This window comes from Pseudoliparis swirei, chromosome 19 (assembly GCF_029220125.1).
Source record: "Pseudoliparis swirei isolate HS2019 ecotype Mariana Trench chromosome 19, NWPU_hadal_v1, whole genome shotgun sequence".
Taxonomy (NCBI): domain Eukaryota; kingdom Metazoa; phylum Chordata; class Actinopteri; order Perciformes; family Liparidae; genus Pseudoliparis; species Pseudoliparis swirei.
Genome location: NC_079406.1, coordinates 24652242 through 24668879, shown reverse-complemented (window position 1 = coordinate 24668879; position 16638 = coordinate 24652242). Strand labels below are relative to the sequence as shown.

General features: G+C 40.2%; 1 protein-coding gene across 9 annotated transcripts in view; it reads right to left on the bottom strand.

Annotated features, from left to right (window-relative positions):
* The window catches only part of ldb2a (LIM domain binding 2a), a 99906-nt gene that overhangs the window by 60999 nt on the left and 22269 nt on the right, over positions 1-16638 (bottom strand). For all 9 annotated transcript variants that reach the window (XM_056439761.1, XM_056439764.1, XM_056439766.1 and 6 more), the window contains exon 2: positions 16140-16242. In XM_056439761.1, coding sequence (XP_056295736.1) covers positions 16140-16242 — 103 coding nt within the window. The remainder of the gene's footprint in view (positions 1-16139; positions 16243-16638) is intronic.

Sequence of the window (16638 nt, the reverse complement as noted above, 5' to 3'; positions counted from 1 at the left end):
GAGAAGAGGTTGCAGAAGAGGTCAAGGAAGGAGGACGAGGGGGAGGGAAGAGGATGAAGAAGAGGTGAGGTGGAGGAAGGAGGACAAGAGGGAGAGAAGAGGATGAAGAAGAGGTGAGGAAGGAGGACTGGAGAGAAGAGGAAGGAGGATAAGAGGAAGAGAAGAGGTTGAAGAAGAGGTGAGGTGGAGGAAGGAGGACAAGAGGGAGAGAAGAGGATGAAGAAGAAGTCGAGGAAGTAGGACGAGAGGGAGGGAAGAGGAAGGGGAAGCTGCTTTTTGTTTTTGAGAAACAGGAAGTCAGGGGACCTCCCTTCCTCGCGGACAGCTGGTGCCCTCCGATAGCCGTTCCCTACTTCCTGTTGGCGACAACAACGGTTCCCGCCCCCCCGATCCAGACCACCTGGAAACCAGAACCCGACTGACCGCTCAACAGAGGAGGACGGATGACGCCATGTTGACAGTGGGGATCAGATTCATGGGTGGTCAGATATAAGATGATCAATGTTTCTCTGTTTTACAGCAACTAGCACATTTCCTTCAGGTCTTGAAAACATTTTTTCATAAAATATCTCAAATATCTCCGGTAACTATATCAACAATGTGTGTTTATGTTGTATACTTATTTATTTGTTTCTGATCTTTGAAAGAACCAAATATCGATATCTGTATTGACCTCAAAAATCGAGTATCCGGGCAGGTTAGCACTTTTTTCAATAGATTTGGGTTTTTCCAATAACTTTTCCAAGTATAACTTTAGAACAAAACACAGATATAAAAATTTTCTCAAAAAATAAAAAAAAAGACAGAAACACCCAATAATGCACTTCCTGTTTAACACTCTTTGTTCTTTGTGGGAAATGTTTATGAATTCTACATTTTGTTTTTTCCCATAAAAATATATTTACAAAGGAAACCTATATATATATATATATAGGTTTCTTCTTGGCTCTCTCTTCTTGGCTCTCTTCGGAGGCGGTCGCATTTTCTCTCCCTCTCCTCCCCATGACCTTCCCTTCCCCGCTTGGCTTCTCTCGTCATGTTTTGTCTTGTTTTATACTTGAGAGACTCTCTCCTCATCGCTCTTCGAACTAAAAACCATGGACCGATCAACTGATCATCTGATCAACTGGTCTCTCAACATGACACCGTCTTCTCGACGAGAAGCTTGGGTTCGGGGGAACCTGCCCGTCCTGCCGGGACGTTGCAGCTGGTTACACGATGGACGTGTCGCGTGCCTAGCAGCCCTTTCCGTGGAGGACGTAGATGACATCTACCTATTCGGAACTATGATTACAGGATTTCTGCTGTTTGGATTTGGCGTTGCCCTGGTTTATCGGAAAATTAAGGAAACGGGGACAGCCGTTAAAAGCCCCCTAAGGCTGCCCGATGAAATTGGATCGATTTGAAAAATGGGAGGAAAGTGGTGGAATAGTAGGTGCGCAAATTGGATGTAGCTGCTGGCAGACCAAACAATCCCAATCTTATCTGCTTTCGGCTCCCTCAACCAGAACGGTGCCTTGGCCAAGGCACATTGGAACAACAACTCCCCTGAAGATCGCTGAAGTGAGAATCTCTCTCATTCCCTTCCCCCTATCCACAGACACCTGTGGTTGTTTTCTCCCAGGACCTTTCAAGGCTATCTCCATGGCAACGACCATCTTGCGGACTGAGAACTCTGTCTGTTGTGGCCTGGGGGAGGACGACATACCAGAACACGCACACACAAACTTTCAATAATACTGATTGCATTCACTACCCCCCTCCCCCCATCCCACGCCTTCGCCTGCTTTTAACCCCCAGTGTGACCGGACGGGCTGTGCGGGCGCTGCTGAGTTGGCGCGGACCGGCTGGCTGCTTGTCGGTGCTGGTTACCTTCTGCCCCAATGGATGGGCTTAGATCACCCAGTTGTTGGATTACCTCCCCTCCCCCCTTCCTACTCGTTGCAAGTTATGTCTAAATGTATGTGCTTATGTGCTAAGGTGTTTTTTTCCTGCTCCCACACTGTACCCCTCTCTCGGGGCATAGTCGGGGGGTTGGTGTGTTTTCTTCTTCCCTCATGTTATGCTGTAATCTTTCATCCACCCTTTCTTGTAATTTCGATGCTTTTGTACCTGTACTCTGGCAAACGACAAATAAATATATCAATCAATCAATCAATCAATCATCAATCAATCATATATATATAAATATATACATATACTGTATATTTGGGTTTTTTCCAATAACTTTTCCAAGTATAACTTTAGAACAAAACACAAATAAATAATAAAATAAAAATACCGACAGAAAACCTTCATAATGCACTTCCTGTTTAACCCTTCACATTCCTCTTTGTAGGAAATGTTTATGAATTCTACATTTCAAGCTTGTTTTTCCCCATAAAAAAATATTTTTAACAACTTTAGAGAGTACAAGAAACATATGAAACACAGCAGACAGACTATATATACATACATATACATTTTAATATCCTGTTCCCAATGCAGTGCAATGACGTCACACCACGAGGATCAAACCAAGCCAGGTAGACGACTTAAAGGCCGGCATCAGACGCCCGGCTTCAGCTTCCAGCCGGATGTCAAATAAATGCAGTATTTCCAGATGTTTCCGTCCAAGCGCCATGCTTATTACTCTTTTGGTAATTTTCTTTAAATTCTGAACTTACTGTGAAGAGAAGTTTGGAGCCATTACTCATGTATTGTCAGAAGAGAGTCCAGAACACGTTTTTTTTTTTATGGTACATTATTAAGAGCCGGCGGCTCGACGTCATTGCTCGCCGCTCCGCCGCCACGCACGTAATCCCAATAAGGAAAAGAACCTCTCGGGAATCTGGGTCGGGTTCAAGTCCCTTTCAGATACATGTAGAAACTTAATATACTGTTTTTACCAAATCGGACTTTCCTTCTTACTTCACACACACACACACACACACACACACACACACACACACACACACACACACACACACACACACACACACACACACACACACACACACAAACGCAGGTGCCACGGCTTAAAAACTGGGACATCTGTTCTTTTAAATGCACTATTTATCTTTATTTTTTTAAATACAAAGTCGGCATCAATTAGACGTTTACAGATGTCTATCAGACAGTTGACATGGCATGTGCAGATTTTTTAGATGATGCTCATTTTAGTTACATATTTAATGTAAAACATAGGGATAAACAACAAAAAAGAGAGAGAATAAAAAATAAAAAATAAAGAAAACTATGTGTAACTAGGGATAGATCTATTCTCTATTGTACATTCATTGATTTATGAACATTAAATCAGGTCTATGAGGTGTTACGCATGTAACACATTTTTCCAAATATGTCAAAAACTGTTCCAGTTGGGAGTATATTACCTTCTCCATGTTTTAAATATCCATTAATGTCCATCCATGTATTCAGAGGAGGACTTTTAAGAGTCTGTTTGCCAATAAATGCTCAATAAATCAAATTAGTCCATCCCGCTCTACTATTTTACTCGGTGATGCTCAACGCATCGATCTGATTGGTTGGAGAGGTAGAAGAGGTAGAGGAGGCCAGAAAACGATAATCGGCTTATCGACGGGTAGAAAATAGACAGAAATAGAAAAAGGAATACAAAATATTTTTTTTACGTTCTGGAGCTGAATGAAGAATCAAAAAGCCGAACTCTTTATTGTCATTCAGAAAGTATATAAATAACAAATAACGTAACCTAATTGATTCCCTTAATAATTATTAATAATTCTAAATGGTGAACTTTTATTGGCCAATTCAGGCCAGGTTCCTGGATTGGAGCGTCTCACTGGAGGGTGGAGGATATTTAAACTGCCGAGATCAAAGAGAACAAGAGAGATGATGTCATTGTTTTGGTGTTACAGCAATGCAACGTCCAGCTGTAAGACTTATAATAATTATCATACAGTGACAAACACTGACGTGAAGTAGGAGGTTAAACAGCTCAACAAGGAATATAACACACGTCCGGTGCTCGACGAAAATGGATTAAATACGATAAACTTTATTAGAAGCCTAATTTTGGATTATAATAAAGACTTAGTGCACGTTTCCTCCAACACGAGACGCGGTTGGTAATAGCTGGGGGCATCTTAGCTGCCACGCGTGTGAGATGCTGATGCTGTCGGATCTTGTTATTGCACCCCGGCATCGTTATTTTTTGGGGGGAAAAAACTTGACGCGCCCTTGAAATAAAATAAAATAATACCCCCCCCCCCCCTTCTCACTCGCCTCGCCTCTCGGAAAGTCGAAGGTGGATTGCGCAACACGTCGTTGGATTCACACCGACATCACGAAACGCCAACGTACCGAAGTCCATAGAATAATTAAAAATGTCTGAGCCACACGGAAGTAAGATGGCTCACTCTTCTTCTTGTTGCTTTATTTTAACAACAAACAAATCTGATTATGTGAGTTGTGCGATTATTATTGTGACATTTTTTTAATACGTGCTGTATTCTGGATTTGGTAAATATCTACCTGTGGCGTGTCCTGTAAATCCATCCAGTCTGGGCATATGACACAATAAAATCATCTTTATTAACATTTTTGAGAAGAATCACACGACTAAATGAATCTTTGTGAGCTTATTAAAGTTTTAATAACAAGGCGTTTTCCTCTTTATATAAATATCGTTACAATAACCACTCGTAATTAAATGAAGATAGAGCAATCCAACAACAAAGGAAATAGTGGCGTTGAAGTATTGATCATTTACATCTTAATAAAAGTGACAAAACTCGTAGAACATCGATTCTCTCCTCTTTAATTTCAGGATTCAGCTATTTCTTCTTCTTTTTTTTGGGTATATAGAATATTGTTGGGTTTTGCAATTGTTGTAGAAATAATCTATTTGTCATCACTTTTGGCTCTGAGAAGTTGTGATGGGTATTCCTCATAGATTTTTAAAAACATTTAATATATATATATATATTAATTATTGTTCTATATATTATATTATATTGATTATTGCATATATATATATATATATTATATATGTATATGAAATAATCAATAACAGTGAAGAATAAAAGCATACATTTAATAGATGTATACACTTTCCTTATGACTCATGATTAGCACGTCGGCCACCGTCAGAAACACAGTGAAAACACACACACACATGCGCATAAACACACACACACACACACACACACCCCGCGAGTGTGGTTTACAATAGATGGCAGTGTCGACCAGAAAGCAAAATGTTATGACTACATATATTTTGGGGTTGGAATCTATCATTTCTCCCGTCTCTCTCTCTACCTCTCTCCCTCTCTCTCTCTCCCTCTCCCTCAGTCTCTCTCTCTCTCTCTCTACCTCTCTCTCTCTCCCTCTCCCTCAGTCTCTCTCTGTCTCTCTCTCCCGGCCCATCCGGCGTGTGGTTCCCAGGCTCGGGCGCCGCGGCTGTCAATCAGCAGCCGCCTGCATCTCGGGCGCCGCAGCTGAGCCAGGGCCGCATCATCCCGCCTGCCAATCACACCGCTCCTACACCTTCAATCCGTCCGATCCATCTCTCTGTAAAGCAGCCCCCCCCCCCACCCACCTCCACCCCTCTTTTCAAAACAACCCCCACCACAGAAGCATCTCCCCCCCCCCCTTCCCCTTTAACTCTCACGCCGACACGTTCGCTTGCACACAAACATTCACCGTCGCTCGGATAAAGCGAGCGGCGCCCACAATGAGATACTGATACGGAGACACACACACACACACACACACACACACACACACACACACACACACACACACACAGAGAGACAGGCAGGCCCGACGCTGCACCGACTCATACCTTCATTTGGGACTCCTCCACCTCTCCTTCTCCTTCATTCCTCCACCCGATTCAACACCACGGCCTCCCTCCAACGATCCCTTCCTATTCGCTCGCCGTCAATCTTTAATTCAACGAGTCAGGGAGTCGGGGATCTCGGACTCGCCTCCGTTCAAACACTAGAGTTAACTAACCACCCTTTGGGTAACGCTCGGGGGGCCAAAGAATCCTGGGTTTAATAAATGTGACCGGCGTGCAGTGAGACGAGTCGAAGGTCGTCTCTCAGACGAGTGTCCTTATAAAACCCGATTCAAAGGACACGGCGGACATCAAGGACACGGGGACGGACGCCTGAGGGGACGAGCCGGCGCGGTGGAAGACACAATTATACGAGGGGGCTACGCGGCGTATTCCTATTTAAGAACTGGGGACCTAATGAAATTAATAACGTCTTCATTAATACGTCCAATTAGCGGATGATGTCATTTGCACTGATGCAACCACAAAGACTTTTTATGAAACCCTCGCAGCGCCACGCTGAGTTCTGGCCCCTTTTGGTGTGTTTTTTCATTTTATATTTTACATTTCACAGCACATTAACTGTAAAATGCACATTTTGTCTTTTGATGAACAAAAAAAAAAAATGTTTCCAAGTGTTGCATTGGACTAAAATCTATAAAGAAGTCATATTTTTCCACGTAATCAGACTAAAGTTGTTAAAACTTCTGCCGTCGGGTCAATATACCTTCATCGACCTGCATGTGTGTCTTTTGTTGTTGTTTACCTATCTGACTGATTCATGTATTTCATTTACTCTGCATGTTTTCTATGTTCTGAGTCTCTGACGTGATGTTTTTATTCGGTCTATTTTAACAAAGTTCTCCCTTATTTTATTTGCTTTGTGTGTTTTGAAGGAGGATACTCACTACTCTCACTATTTATTGTTTGTGCACACATTGAAAAGTGTAAATATTGTATAAACCTTGTAGATGGAGGGAGGTTCATCTGGTTGTAGATGTTATCTTTGACTGACAGGTATGTGCACCTGTGTGAACTAGGTTATGATGACTTGAGTCTTAGTTTAGCTTTTTATTCATGCTGAGATCGAAACAATTATCTTTCTTTTTTATATGTTGTCTGTCCCTGTTTTATGTTGTATCGTCTGAAGCTTTGTGTAATCTGCTGCTGTCTTGAGCAGGACGCTCTGGTAAAGGAGATTTTAAATCTCAATGAGGCATTTCCAGGTTAAATAAATTAAAAAATTAAAACATTTTAAATATGTAATCTTGTGTTTTTAGGTTTGCCTCTCGGGACTACAGATGAAAAACAGCCTCCTGGCTAATAACTGGCACTTTTAAAAGAAATGTTTTTATTATCGTGCTCTGTCCCTTATCAAATACCCCCCCCCCCCGCCACACACACACACAAAAAAAAACATACATAAGAGAAATACAAAGACCCAAAATATATAAATTGCATTGATTCAAACTTTGTTTCCGGTGTGTGTGCATAAAACCAACCGAGTCCTTTTGTTGAGATGACCTCGCGCCGGAAGGTTTACGCCCTCACGCTGGCTCAAAGATTATTAGCGGCGGCCATTTTTATCGATTGCCATGCAAGATTAATAACGATAAGAATCATAAATGTGTTGCTCTGAATCCCACTAAACACTTCATTCCCTCTCTTGTTTGAACTCTACTTGTAAAATGAGCCTTGCTCTTTGATTGCATCATGCAGTGCAGCTTTCATCAGAGGCTTCACAGATTGCGAGAGCCAGAGAAGATACAGAGGGGGGGGGGGGGGGGATGTTAAGGCCGTGGCAACTGGCGGTACACATTAGATATTAGATATAGAGTTGCTGAATATTCATCGTGGAAAAAACAATAATTGGGCTGAAAAGATGGAGAATTATTTTACACTCGTGCACAAAAATACACCAAAACCCTCAAAAACGTGAAACCCGAACGCACACATTGAAAAGTCCGTAACTTTTATCAAAGCGATATATATCTCTCGTGGCAATATGAGGCTTTAATAACGTTTTTATTTCCAAAGACGCCAAGAGACTCAAAATAAAGAAAGTCTCTCTGCTCACATTTAGCGAAAGAAGAAGAAAGAAAATATGTAATCTGTCTGGATAAACTGCTTATTGTTACCGGTACACGTAGATTACAACGAGACGATGTGGTGGAGTCGGTGCTTTTTAGATTTTTATTTATCTTCCAGTTAGCTGGCGTCTCTAGTCGGGGGAGCAACACGTGAGCTGCAAAATACCGTGTGTCCTTGAAGGTAGCACATAGTTATGATTTTAATGTTCAATATATACCGTATAAACACCGCGGTGGAGGACGGCTGCGTCTATACGAGTCGTGTCAAGATTCAACGCAGCTGGACTTCAGATGAACTCAAACTTTATGACCAGCGGAGCCGCCGTCAGAATACGGGCCGAGTTGGGAGGTGGGTGTTGTCTGAGACACACACACACACACGAGTATTCGCCCCTCACCCGATTTTTGGGCGTCGCAGCTGGTGTGATTCCATCGCCAGATGGTCTCTATTGTTAATGATGCGTTTGGTTGTGTTAAGTTTTCTGTCTGGATGAAGTGGAAGAAGAAAGTAAAAAAAAAGAAAAAATGCTCGTTAAAATTCCCCAGAGGGTGACGTGAAATATTTAAAGAACTTATTTTCGGCTCCGACAGTCCAGTCCCCAAAACCCCCATTACGTTACACGCATCTTCACATATTCGGAGAAGCGGGGTGGGGAGAGCGTTTCGCTCGATGGATTATTTCGCCGATTCTGCGATTTTCGTTAAAAGTGACAAATTCGACGACGAGCTTTTCTGTTTTTTCGATATCGGCCGTCGTTAAGCATCCGAACTGAAGGAGCGGCGCCCCATTGGAGGACGTGGATGCGTAAAGGGGATCGGCCCCCAACGATTAACACGCAGCCTTTTTCTAATGCGATCTATTTATTCCCAGAGGCCACAATGAACAGCTCTCACTGGTACACGCAATAATAAAAACAGATTATGTAAATTGGCTTTTCTTACTTTTCCTCCGCTGAGCGGTATGAAATTAGAGCACCTCAGACTGGAGTGGAATGATTACTTCCTTGTAATTATCGCATAAGCCCAAAAATATAATTCAGTTTCCACGAGGATCGGAGTTCTTACGTTTACACGTCCGTACACTTAAAGGGATTGTTTTAATGGAAAACACAATATTGACCCAAAAAAAGAGCTTTTTAAATGCTGTAGCTGTCCGTCAACACACACATTTATTATAATGTTGCCCTGAGTATGTCGATCTTTTTGAAAAAGATAGAAATATTCTGTTTTTAGTTTAGAAATATCCTGATAAATGTGTGGAGCTAAAATAAACTCCGTAATATTAATAATATAGAGGCCGTCTGGGGCTTCGACGCTGCGCTGGGGAATATTCGAGGAACATAACCACCCACCGTATCCGTCTATATATCAAACCGTCTCACACATAACGCACACACACACACACACACACACACACACACACACACACACACACACACACACACACACACACACAGAGGAAGAGAGAGACAGAAGGAGAGTCAAAGGAGAACTTCCTCTTTACGAGCGTCGGAAGCTTCTCACACTTCCCTCAGACAGTCGGTAACATCTCAGTCTCATATACATCTTATTCTGGCAAAACATGCCGTGTGTGTGTGTGTGTGTGTGTGTGTGTGTGTGTGGGGAGGGGGGACAACACAAGCTGTAATACTTTCTTCCAGCTCGTGGCCCTTATATTATACATAACATAACTTTTTTGATTTAGGAGTGATGAGGATTAAAAATGGGCAATAATCAAATTTAATAATTTACGGCCGTAGCAAATACAAAATAAATGAGCTCATAAGTCCGCCTATAAAGAGATGAACGAGTGGTCCTTATATAGTACTTTACTTTGCTATGATGCCTTAGGAGCGATGAGCATAAAAAGTAGATATTTGGTTAAAATGTGCATTAATCTAATCAGATTCTTTATGGCTGTATTGGCTCAAAAGTAAACCTATAAATTAATTAATTAATAAATAGGCAACTTGTAAAAATAAAAAATAAAAAAATTAAATTTGCCAACATTTCTACATTTCTGTTTTTCTCTGTGAAGATGAAGTGCTGAGTGAACATTAAGGAGAAATAAAATGAACTTTTTTGATTTTAGCAAATGGCTGCAATGAAACAAAGAGTGGACAATTTAAAGGAGTCTCAATACTTTCCGTAGCCACTGTATATATATATATATATATATATATATATATATATATATATATATATAGAGAGAGAGAGTGAATCAATTTAAAGCCACTGTATATATACTGCATATATATATATATATTTGAAGCACCATTTATATATTATATATATATATATATTTGAAGCACCATTTATATATAATATATATATATTTGAAGCACCATTTATATATATATATATATGTATATATACAGACTTTCATCGGGTGGCAAGCAGCGATTATTTCCCACTAAGGATTTTTTCAGACTGCTAAAAGTAAAATAAAACAAAGGACGCGGGAGTACAAAGCTCGGCGATAACGCACGGGATGGAAGAATGGTTCTGTGTAATGGGAAAAGGTGGAACGCCTCGGGAGAGAAGGTTACAAAAAACAACGTATTCAAATACTGCAACTAGAAGTGCCGAGTCACATATTTATACATTTACATTTGCATACTTTCTCCTTCTGTGTGTATTGGGTCACACACATGTTGTCATATTAATATTATATATAACAAAATAATGACAAGATGTCAGCTTGGGATTTTGGAAAAAAGAGAATTAGGGAAATCTCATTAGTTGCTGTCCTATTTACTTATTTATGTCATTTATTGTTGGTGAAAGTAGAGTTAGCTGGAACAAAAAAATAGCAAAGTGTGTTGATATTTATCTAAAATACACTTTACTGGAGTCTCTCTGTCTGTCCTTCACACTTGGCGGGTGGACCGCTGAGGACAGTGAGATATACGATGTTTCAAATGAAACAAAAGTTGTTGTTTTTAATCATCATTTAAGATGAAAAGAAAAATATGAATTTGTGGATTAAAAGATGATAGTTTTCTCTCCAGCAGTTGAGTCTCTACGTCTTCTACGTAAACGGGCTGAACCGCCTCGTGACACGTTTTGCAAATTAAAAAAGTCAAGTGCGATCCCCAACTTGTATTAAATTAGTAATAAGCAATATGACAATGTGATTAGCATAAGACATACATCATGCTGTCAGAGGGTGTCATTCTTAGTTGGGTACAAACTGTGCGACGCTGGTGGATCTCGTGCGTGTCCGTGTGTGTGTGTGTGTGTGTGTGTGTGTGTGTGTGTAACACCTGAATCTGAATCGAGAAAGGCTGTGGACCGACGATGACGGTGAGTCATCATCGCCATGGCGTTAAGCCTCCCCCGTTCCCGGGGGAACAGGGTTATCGTCTCGACACCGCTGGGTGGATTTTATTTTTTTTACATTTGAAAAGCAAAACCGGGGGACACAACAATCCTCCACTCCCTCCCTCTCTCCCTCCCTCTCTCCCTCTCTCTCTATCTCTCTCAGCTTCCTCCATGACAGAGCTGAATCACACACACACACACACAGAGCAGACACACAGACACACACATCTGCTCATTTCAGAGAGCCACGTCCTTATCTATGTCTGTGTGATATTGAATATGTTTCAGATATCAAAACACGGCCCTATGCAGATGAGATGAAGGGGCCACTATCTCAAACCCAATAACAGAAGACCACGTACTGTGGCTGCGTTTCATAACTCGAGTTCTTAGGACACGGAAAGAATTGTCAGAAAAGAGCGAGAGACCAAAAGCAGCTCGCTTAGCTTAGCTTAGCTTAGCACAAAGGCTGGAAACAGGTGGGAACTGCTAGCATCACGCTAGTTAGCACGTTGTGTGTTTTTTGTCTCACCGGATCACAAAGACACAAACGAGACGCTGTTGGAGGCGGAGTTATTGGCTGTAACTATTTCTTGGTGAAGAACAGGAGAAAAAAAAAAATCCTGGAAACTTGGCATCACAGGGAGGTTGCCAGGCAACCAGCGGTGGCTGCTTTGCTCAGAGGTTCTAGGAAGTTAAAAAAACGACTTGAAAATAGAAATAGACCGAAAACAGCTGCCAGGCTCGAAAGAAGAACAAATACTCCTACGTGGTACGCTGTATCAAATGTCTCTGTGTAAATATATATATACATATACATATTTATATATATATATACATATATTTATATATATATGTACATATATATACATATATTTATATATATATATGTACATATATACATATATTTATATATATATATATATACATGAGTGCTGTGAAAAATAATGCGTTAACTCAGTTAATTCAATTACAGGTTTAACGAGTTATTTTTTTTTTACGCATTTAACGCATGCGCAGAATGAGCTTCCAATCCGTCTGTTGTTGGTCGTCAGGACGAAAAAAAAGTCACTTGCAAAATGAGCTTCCAATCCACCACTTCAATCTGAACTCTGTCCGCTCTCATGCAGACGGTCTGTTCATCGGTAATGATCCTTCCGCAGGTTCACCTCCGGAAACCTTGTTACGACTTTTACTTCCTGTAGATCAGGGTCTCAACACGTCGATCGCGACCTGCCAGTCGATCGCGGCGTAGTGTCGGTAGATCGCATGACATTAAAAAGATTGGCCCGCCCCCTGACCAGTGGCGTCACTAGGCTAAAAAACCCGGGGCTAAAGACCCGGATGTTTTTTAATTAGCCACGAATGTTAATTTAAAAAAAAAAAATAAGATTTGGCACACAAGTGGATAACACTTCCAGGTCGCACGTGACGTCATTCACCCAAAACAGCGGAGTCAGACTGGCAGCAGGCGCACGTAACAGCAAGCCGCTGTCTGACAGTGTTTCTATGTCAACAAATTTCGCTGCTTCACTCTTCTGGGCTAAGCCCAGCGCCGCCGCTCCCATAACGCGCATCGCTCTGCCGTGATGCGCGCCGACACATCCGCGCACACAGGTGAGCACACTCTCACTAGAAAAACTCACTAGCACCCCCCCCCCCCCAAACATAAAGTACCTGTGGGGTACTTTATGTTTGTTTGTTGACTACCTAAATAGCCCTTTAAATAAATAAAAAAGTTGATATTTCTGATATGTTTGACACAGTGAACAACAGCCTGGGGTCAAATTGACCCCAAAGAACACCGACATTAAACATTGAATGGGGTCAAATTGACCCGAAAGGCAACAGGAGGGTTAAACATTCTGTTTAGGATGAAGATGTATTAATGTTCCATTTGGAAGAAAACTGCTAAATAACTGCTGAGTTGCAGCACCATTGTATAGAAGAATGTATAAATGTATATATCCGTCTTTTGTCATAAATCTCTATGTTCTCACAAAATATACCGAGAATATCGGTAATATGTGATTAATCATGATTAATCCACAAAAACCTGTGATTAACCCGATTAAAATTTTAATCGTTTCACAGCCCTAATATACATATATATGTACATATATATACATATATATACATATATTTATATATATATGTACATGTATATATATATATATATATATATATATATGAAGCTTCGAATATCAGCCGTCATAATGTGTGACATCATCACTGTTGAGACTTATTTTTTCATCCTTGAAAAAAATCCTCAATTTGAGTTTATTAACCCTTGTGTTGCCTTCGGGTCAAATTGACCCGAAGGCAACACAAGGGTTAAAGGAATTTTATAAAATTAAATTTCTACAAAGAACTCCTCAATGCAGTGAACATGTTGCTACATGGATTAAGATAAAAACACGTTGTGAGTTTTGTCATAATGTGTGACATCATCACAAAAAATCCTCAATTTAAGTGGATTAAAGGAATTTTATTAAATTAACTTTCTTTGAAGAACGTAACTCGTCATATTGCGATACCGATTGAAGCAGAACAATTGGTGAAGATAAAAACACGTTTCTGGATATATATATATATATATATGTAACGACTGTGTATTTACTCTGTAGAGTGATGCGGGTGTGTCTACACACAGATGTACAGGATGTGTGTGTTCAGGTACATGTGTAGACGTCTAGCTCGGTGAAATGAGGTCACCTCTGATGTATTTATATGTATCTATGTTCATGTTCCACTAGGCGGGTGTACCAGTGGGTTTGTTATCTGTTCGTATATGTCAACAAAAAGATTTTTAAAAAACAATGAAAATATCAATTAAAATAAATGTTTACTGTGTTACGTACTTGTCAATATTTCCACATTTTAAAAAAGAGATAAAAACAGGCTGCGACAACGACGCTCTGGAGTTATTGGAAGTGTCGGAAACAATACTCCACCACTAGAATATAAGAGTAATAAAGTATAATTCTATTCCCTTGGTGTCTTCACTTCCCTCTCACAGAGCCAGGATCACCAATCCGTGTCCCACGCTACGCCAACTGCCTCACGCTCCAGCTCCAGACTCGACTCACGCACACGAGAGTGCTTTTAATTACACATTCCTCATCTAACTCTTGGCAACTCCCGTTTGTGCGTTGTTCTTATTGTTAATGATTTCCTTAATGTTCTTTTAACAGTAAAAACAAGGTAGCGTGCCAGATACCGGGAAAACGCAAGAGGTTTGTGTCAGTTTTAATTTTTAAAAAATTGTTTCTAAGAAATTAAATGTTGAACTGAACTTTATGACTTCTTTTTATCGCGTTTTCTCTGAAGTGCAACTTTTTTTGTCTGACGGTCAGACACACACACACACTGAATAAAAAAGTTTTTGATTGGATGTTTGTCTCCGAAATGCTCACCGGGAGTCGTAGTTGACTTCTTTTCTTTACGTCTACAGCGTTGTATAGTTGATAAAGAGACATTTAAAGAGCCTTAAAAGTGCTCAAACTGCCACTCTTTCACACTTTTATACGCAGGAAATGGTCATCGTCTCTTACATCTGGAACTCTTTGAAGAAGCGACGCGACTTCTTTCAACTTCTCGACTTCTATTGAAAGTTAAAAAAACATTTTTTACAACACGGATACGGCGTCGTCTCGGAAAAAAAAAAAAAGGTGCCAATGCAGCGTCACGCTTCTTCTTAAAGCGCGGACGTTATGATCTCGCACACAAGCGGATGTTTTGTAGAGCGTTACAGTCAGGATACACTGAATTATTTGCCTATTTTCAAGACATTTACATCTCTTTTTCTTTCTTTTTTTTTTAAAGCAGAGGCCACAATAGAGGACTGTGATGAAATTGTCAGAAAGAGGTTACTGGTAGTTGCGTGTGATGTTGCACCAATGTTCAGCAATCACACATGTGGAGAGAAAAACTATTGTTAGAGGAGGAGGAGATACCAATTTCCTCACCGAGAGGACACTCGAGCAGAGCGCCACGCAGAAATATTTGACTTTTTTCTTTCTTTTCAGGCCTCACACATTCTTTTTCTTAGAGGTGTTAAAAGACATTTTTAGAGGGGAAATGTAGGATATCAATAACTTCAGTGGAAGTAGACAAGTAGTGGAAGTAATGGAAATACCAAATAAATAAATGTCCGACCACGGAACGACTGAACATACTGAGGTATCTGAGTATGAGCGGTTGTGATCTCAAATTGTTGTTGTTGTTGTTGTGTATTTTACTCAGTCAATCATTGCAATACAATACAATATTACTTTATATAATATACAAAACAGAAAGACTGACAAAATGTAATAATTAGAATCAAATAAATCTAAAGATTAATATTAAATTAAATGAAAAAATATATATATAAATAATCTTTTATAATATATATATATATTTATATTATTTTTATTATATATATACATATATACATCATATAGAAAATGAATACTAAATGAATATAAAAGAAAAGAAAATTAGATATATACAGGTATATATCCACATACATCTTCCATATACATACGTTTCAATCACACTTATAACACTCAAAAATTGTTTTAGAAATAATCCTTTTGAAAACCAAAAATGAGTTGATCATTCTCACATCCATTTTAACGTTGTTGCATAATTGAACTCCTCAAATTCAACACGGCTACATTCTCAGCCACTGAATCTCTGACGAAGTCTTATTGCGACAGCAGAGCAACCTGATTCTGACAGACGTGGGCACATTGCCAGATGGCAACTGCTGGTTTAAGCAAATGGGACAGCAGAATGTTTCACATGTGAACATAATGCGACAAATTGCCGGAAGACAGGTGCAACAGAAAAAGAAACGCATCTGCTAGAACACTGGATTCCACCTGAACTGATGGACTCTTCTTCGCAAGAGAAGAATCGAATGACGTTGCACTTACTGTATTTCTTTGGTCCGTCTTCGAGGCAGAAGGAAAGTGTGAGAGTGGCGTCCTCCTCAAAAAACTCGGTGGCGAAGGCGTCCCACCACAAACTGTCACTCTCCTGGTAAAAAGGACAAAGGGCATGCTACGATTAGACAAGAGGCGGGACTTCCTCCAGGGTAAATAAACACTATATAACAACTCTTTAGTTCATACAAATCTTTAAAAATTACAGAATAAGCACTCTGTAAAGAGCGTGACACTTCAGGTACCCCCCTGTCCTCTAAAAGGGCCGCGGGTTGTCTCCGTTTGCTATGATAATCTTCAATATTCCTCTATTATTTAATAAATAACCCAGTCAATTTCCTTCATCGAGGTTGCCGCTCTCGGCTGCTGCATTTTTTTTTTTTTTTTATAACATAAATTCAATATTGATTCATTCTGATACGACACATATTTTGTGATCACGCATGCGTTTCTATGAGACAAGATAAATAATAACATCGGTTTTTTATAT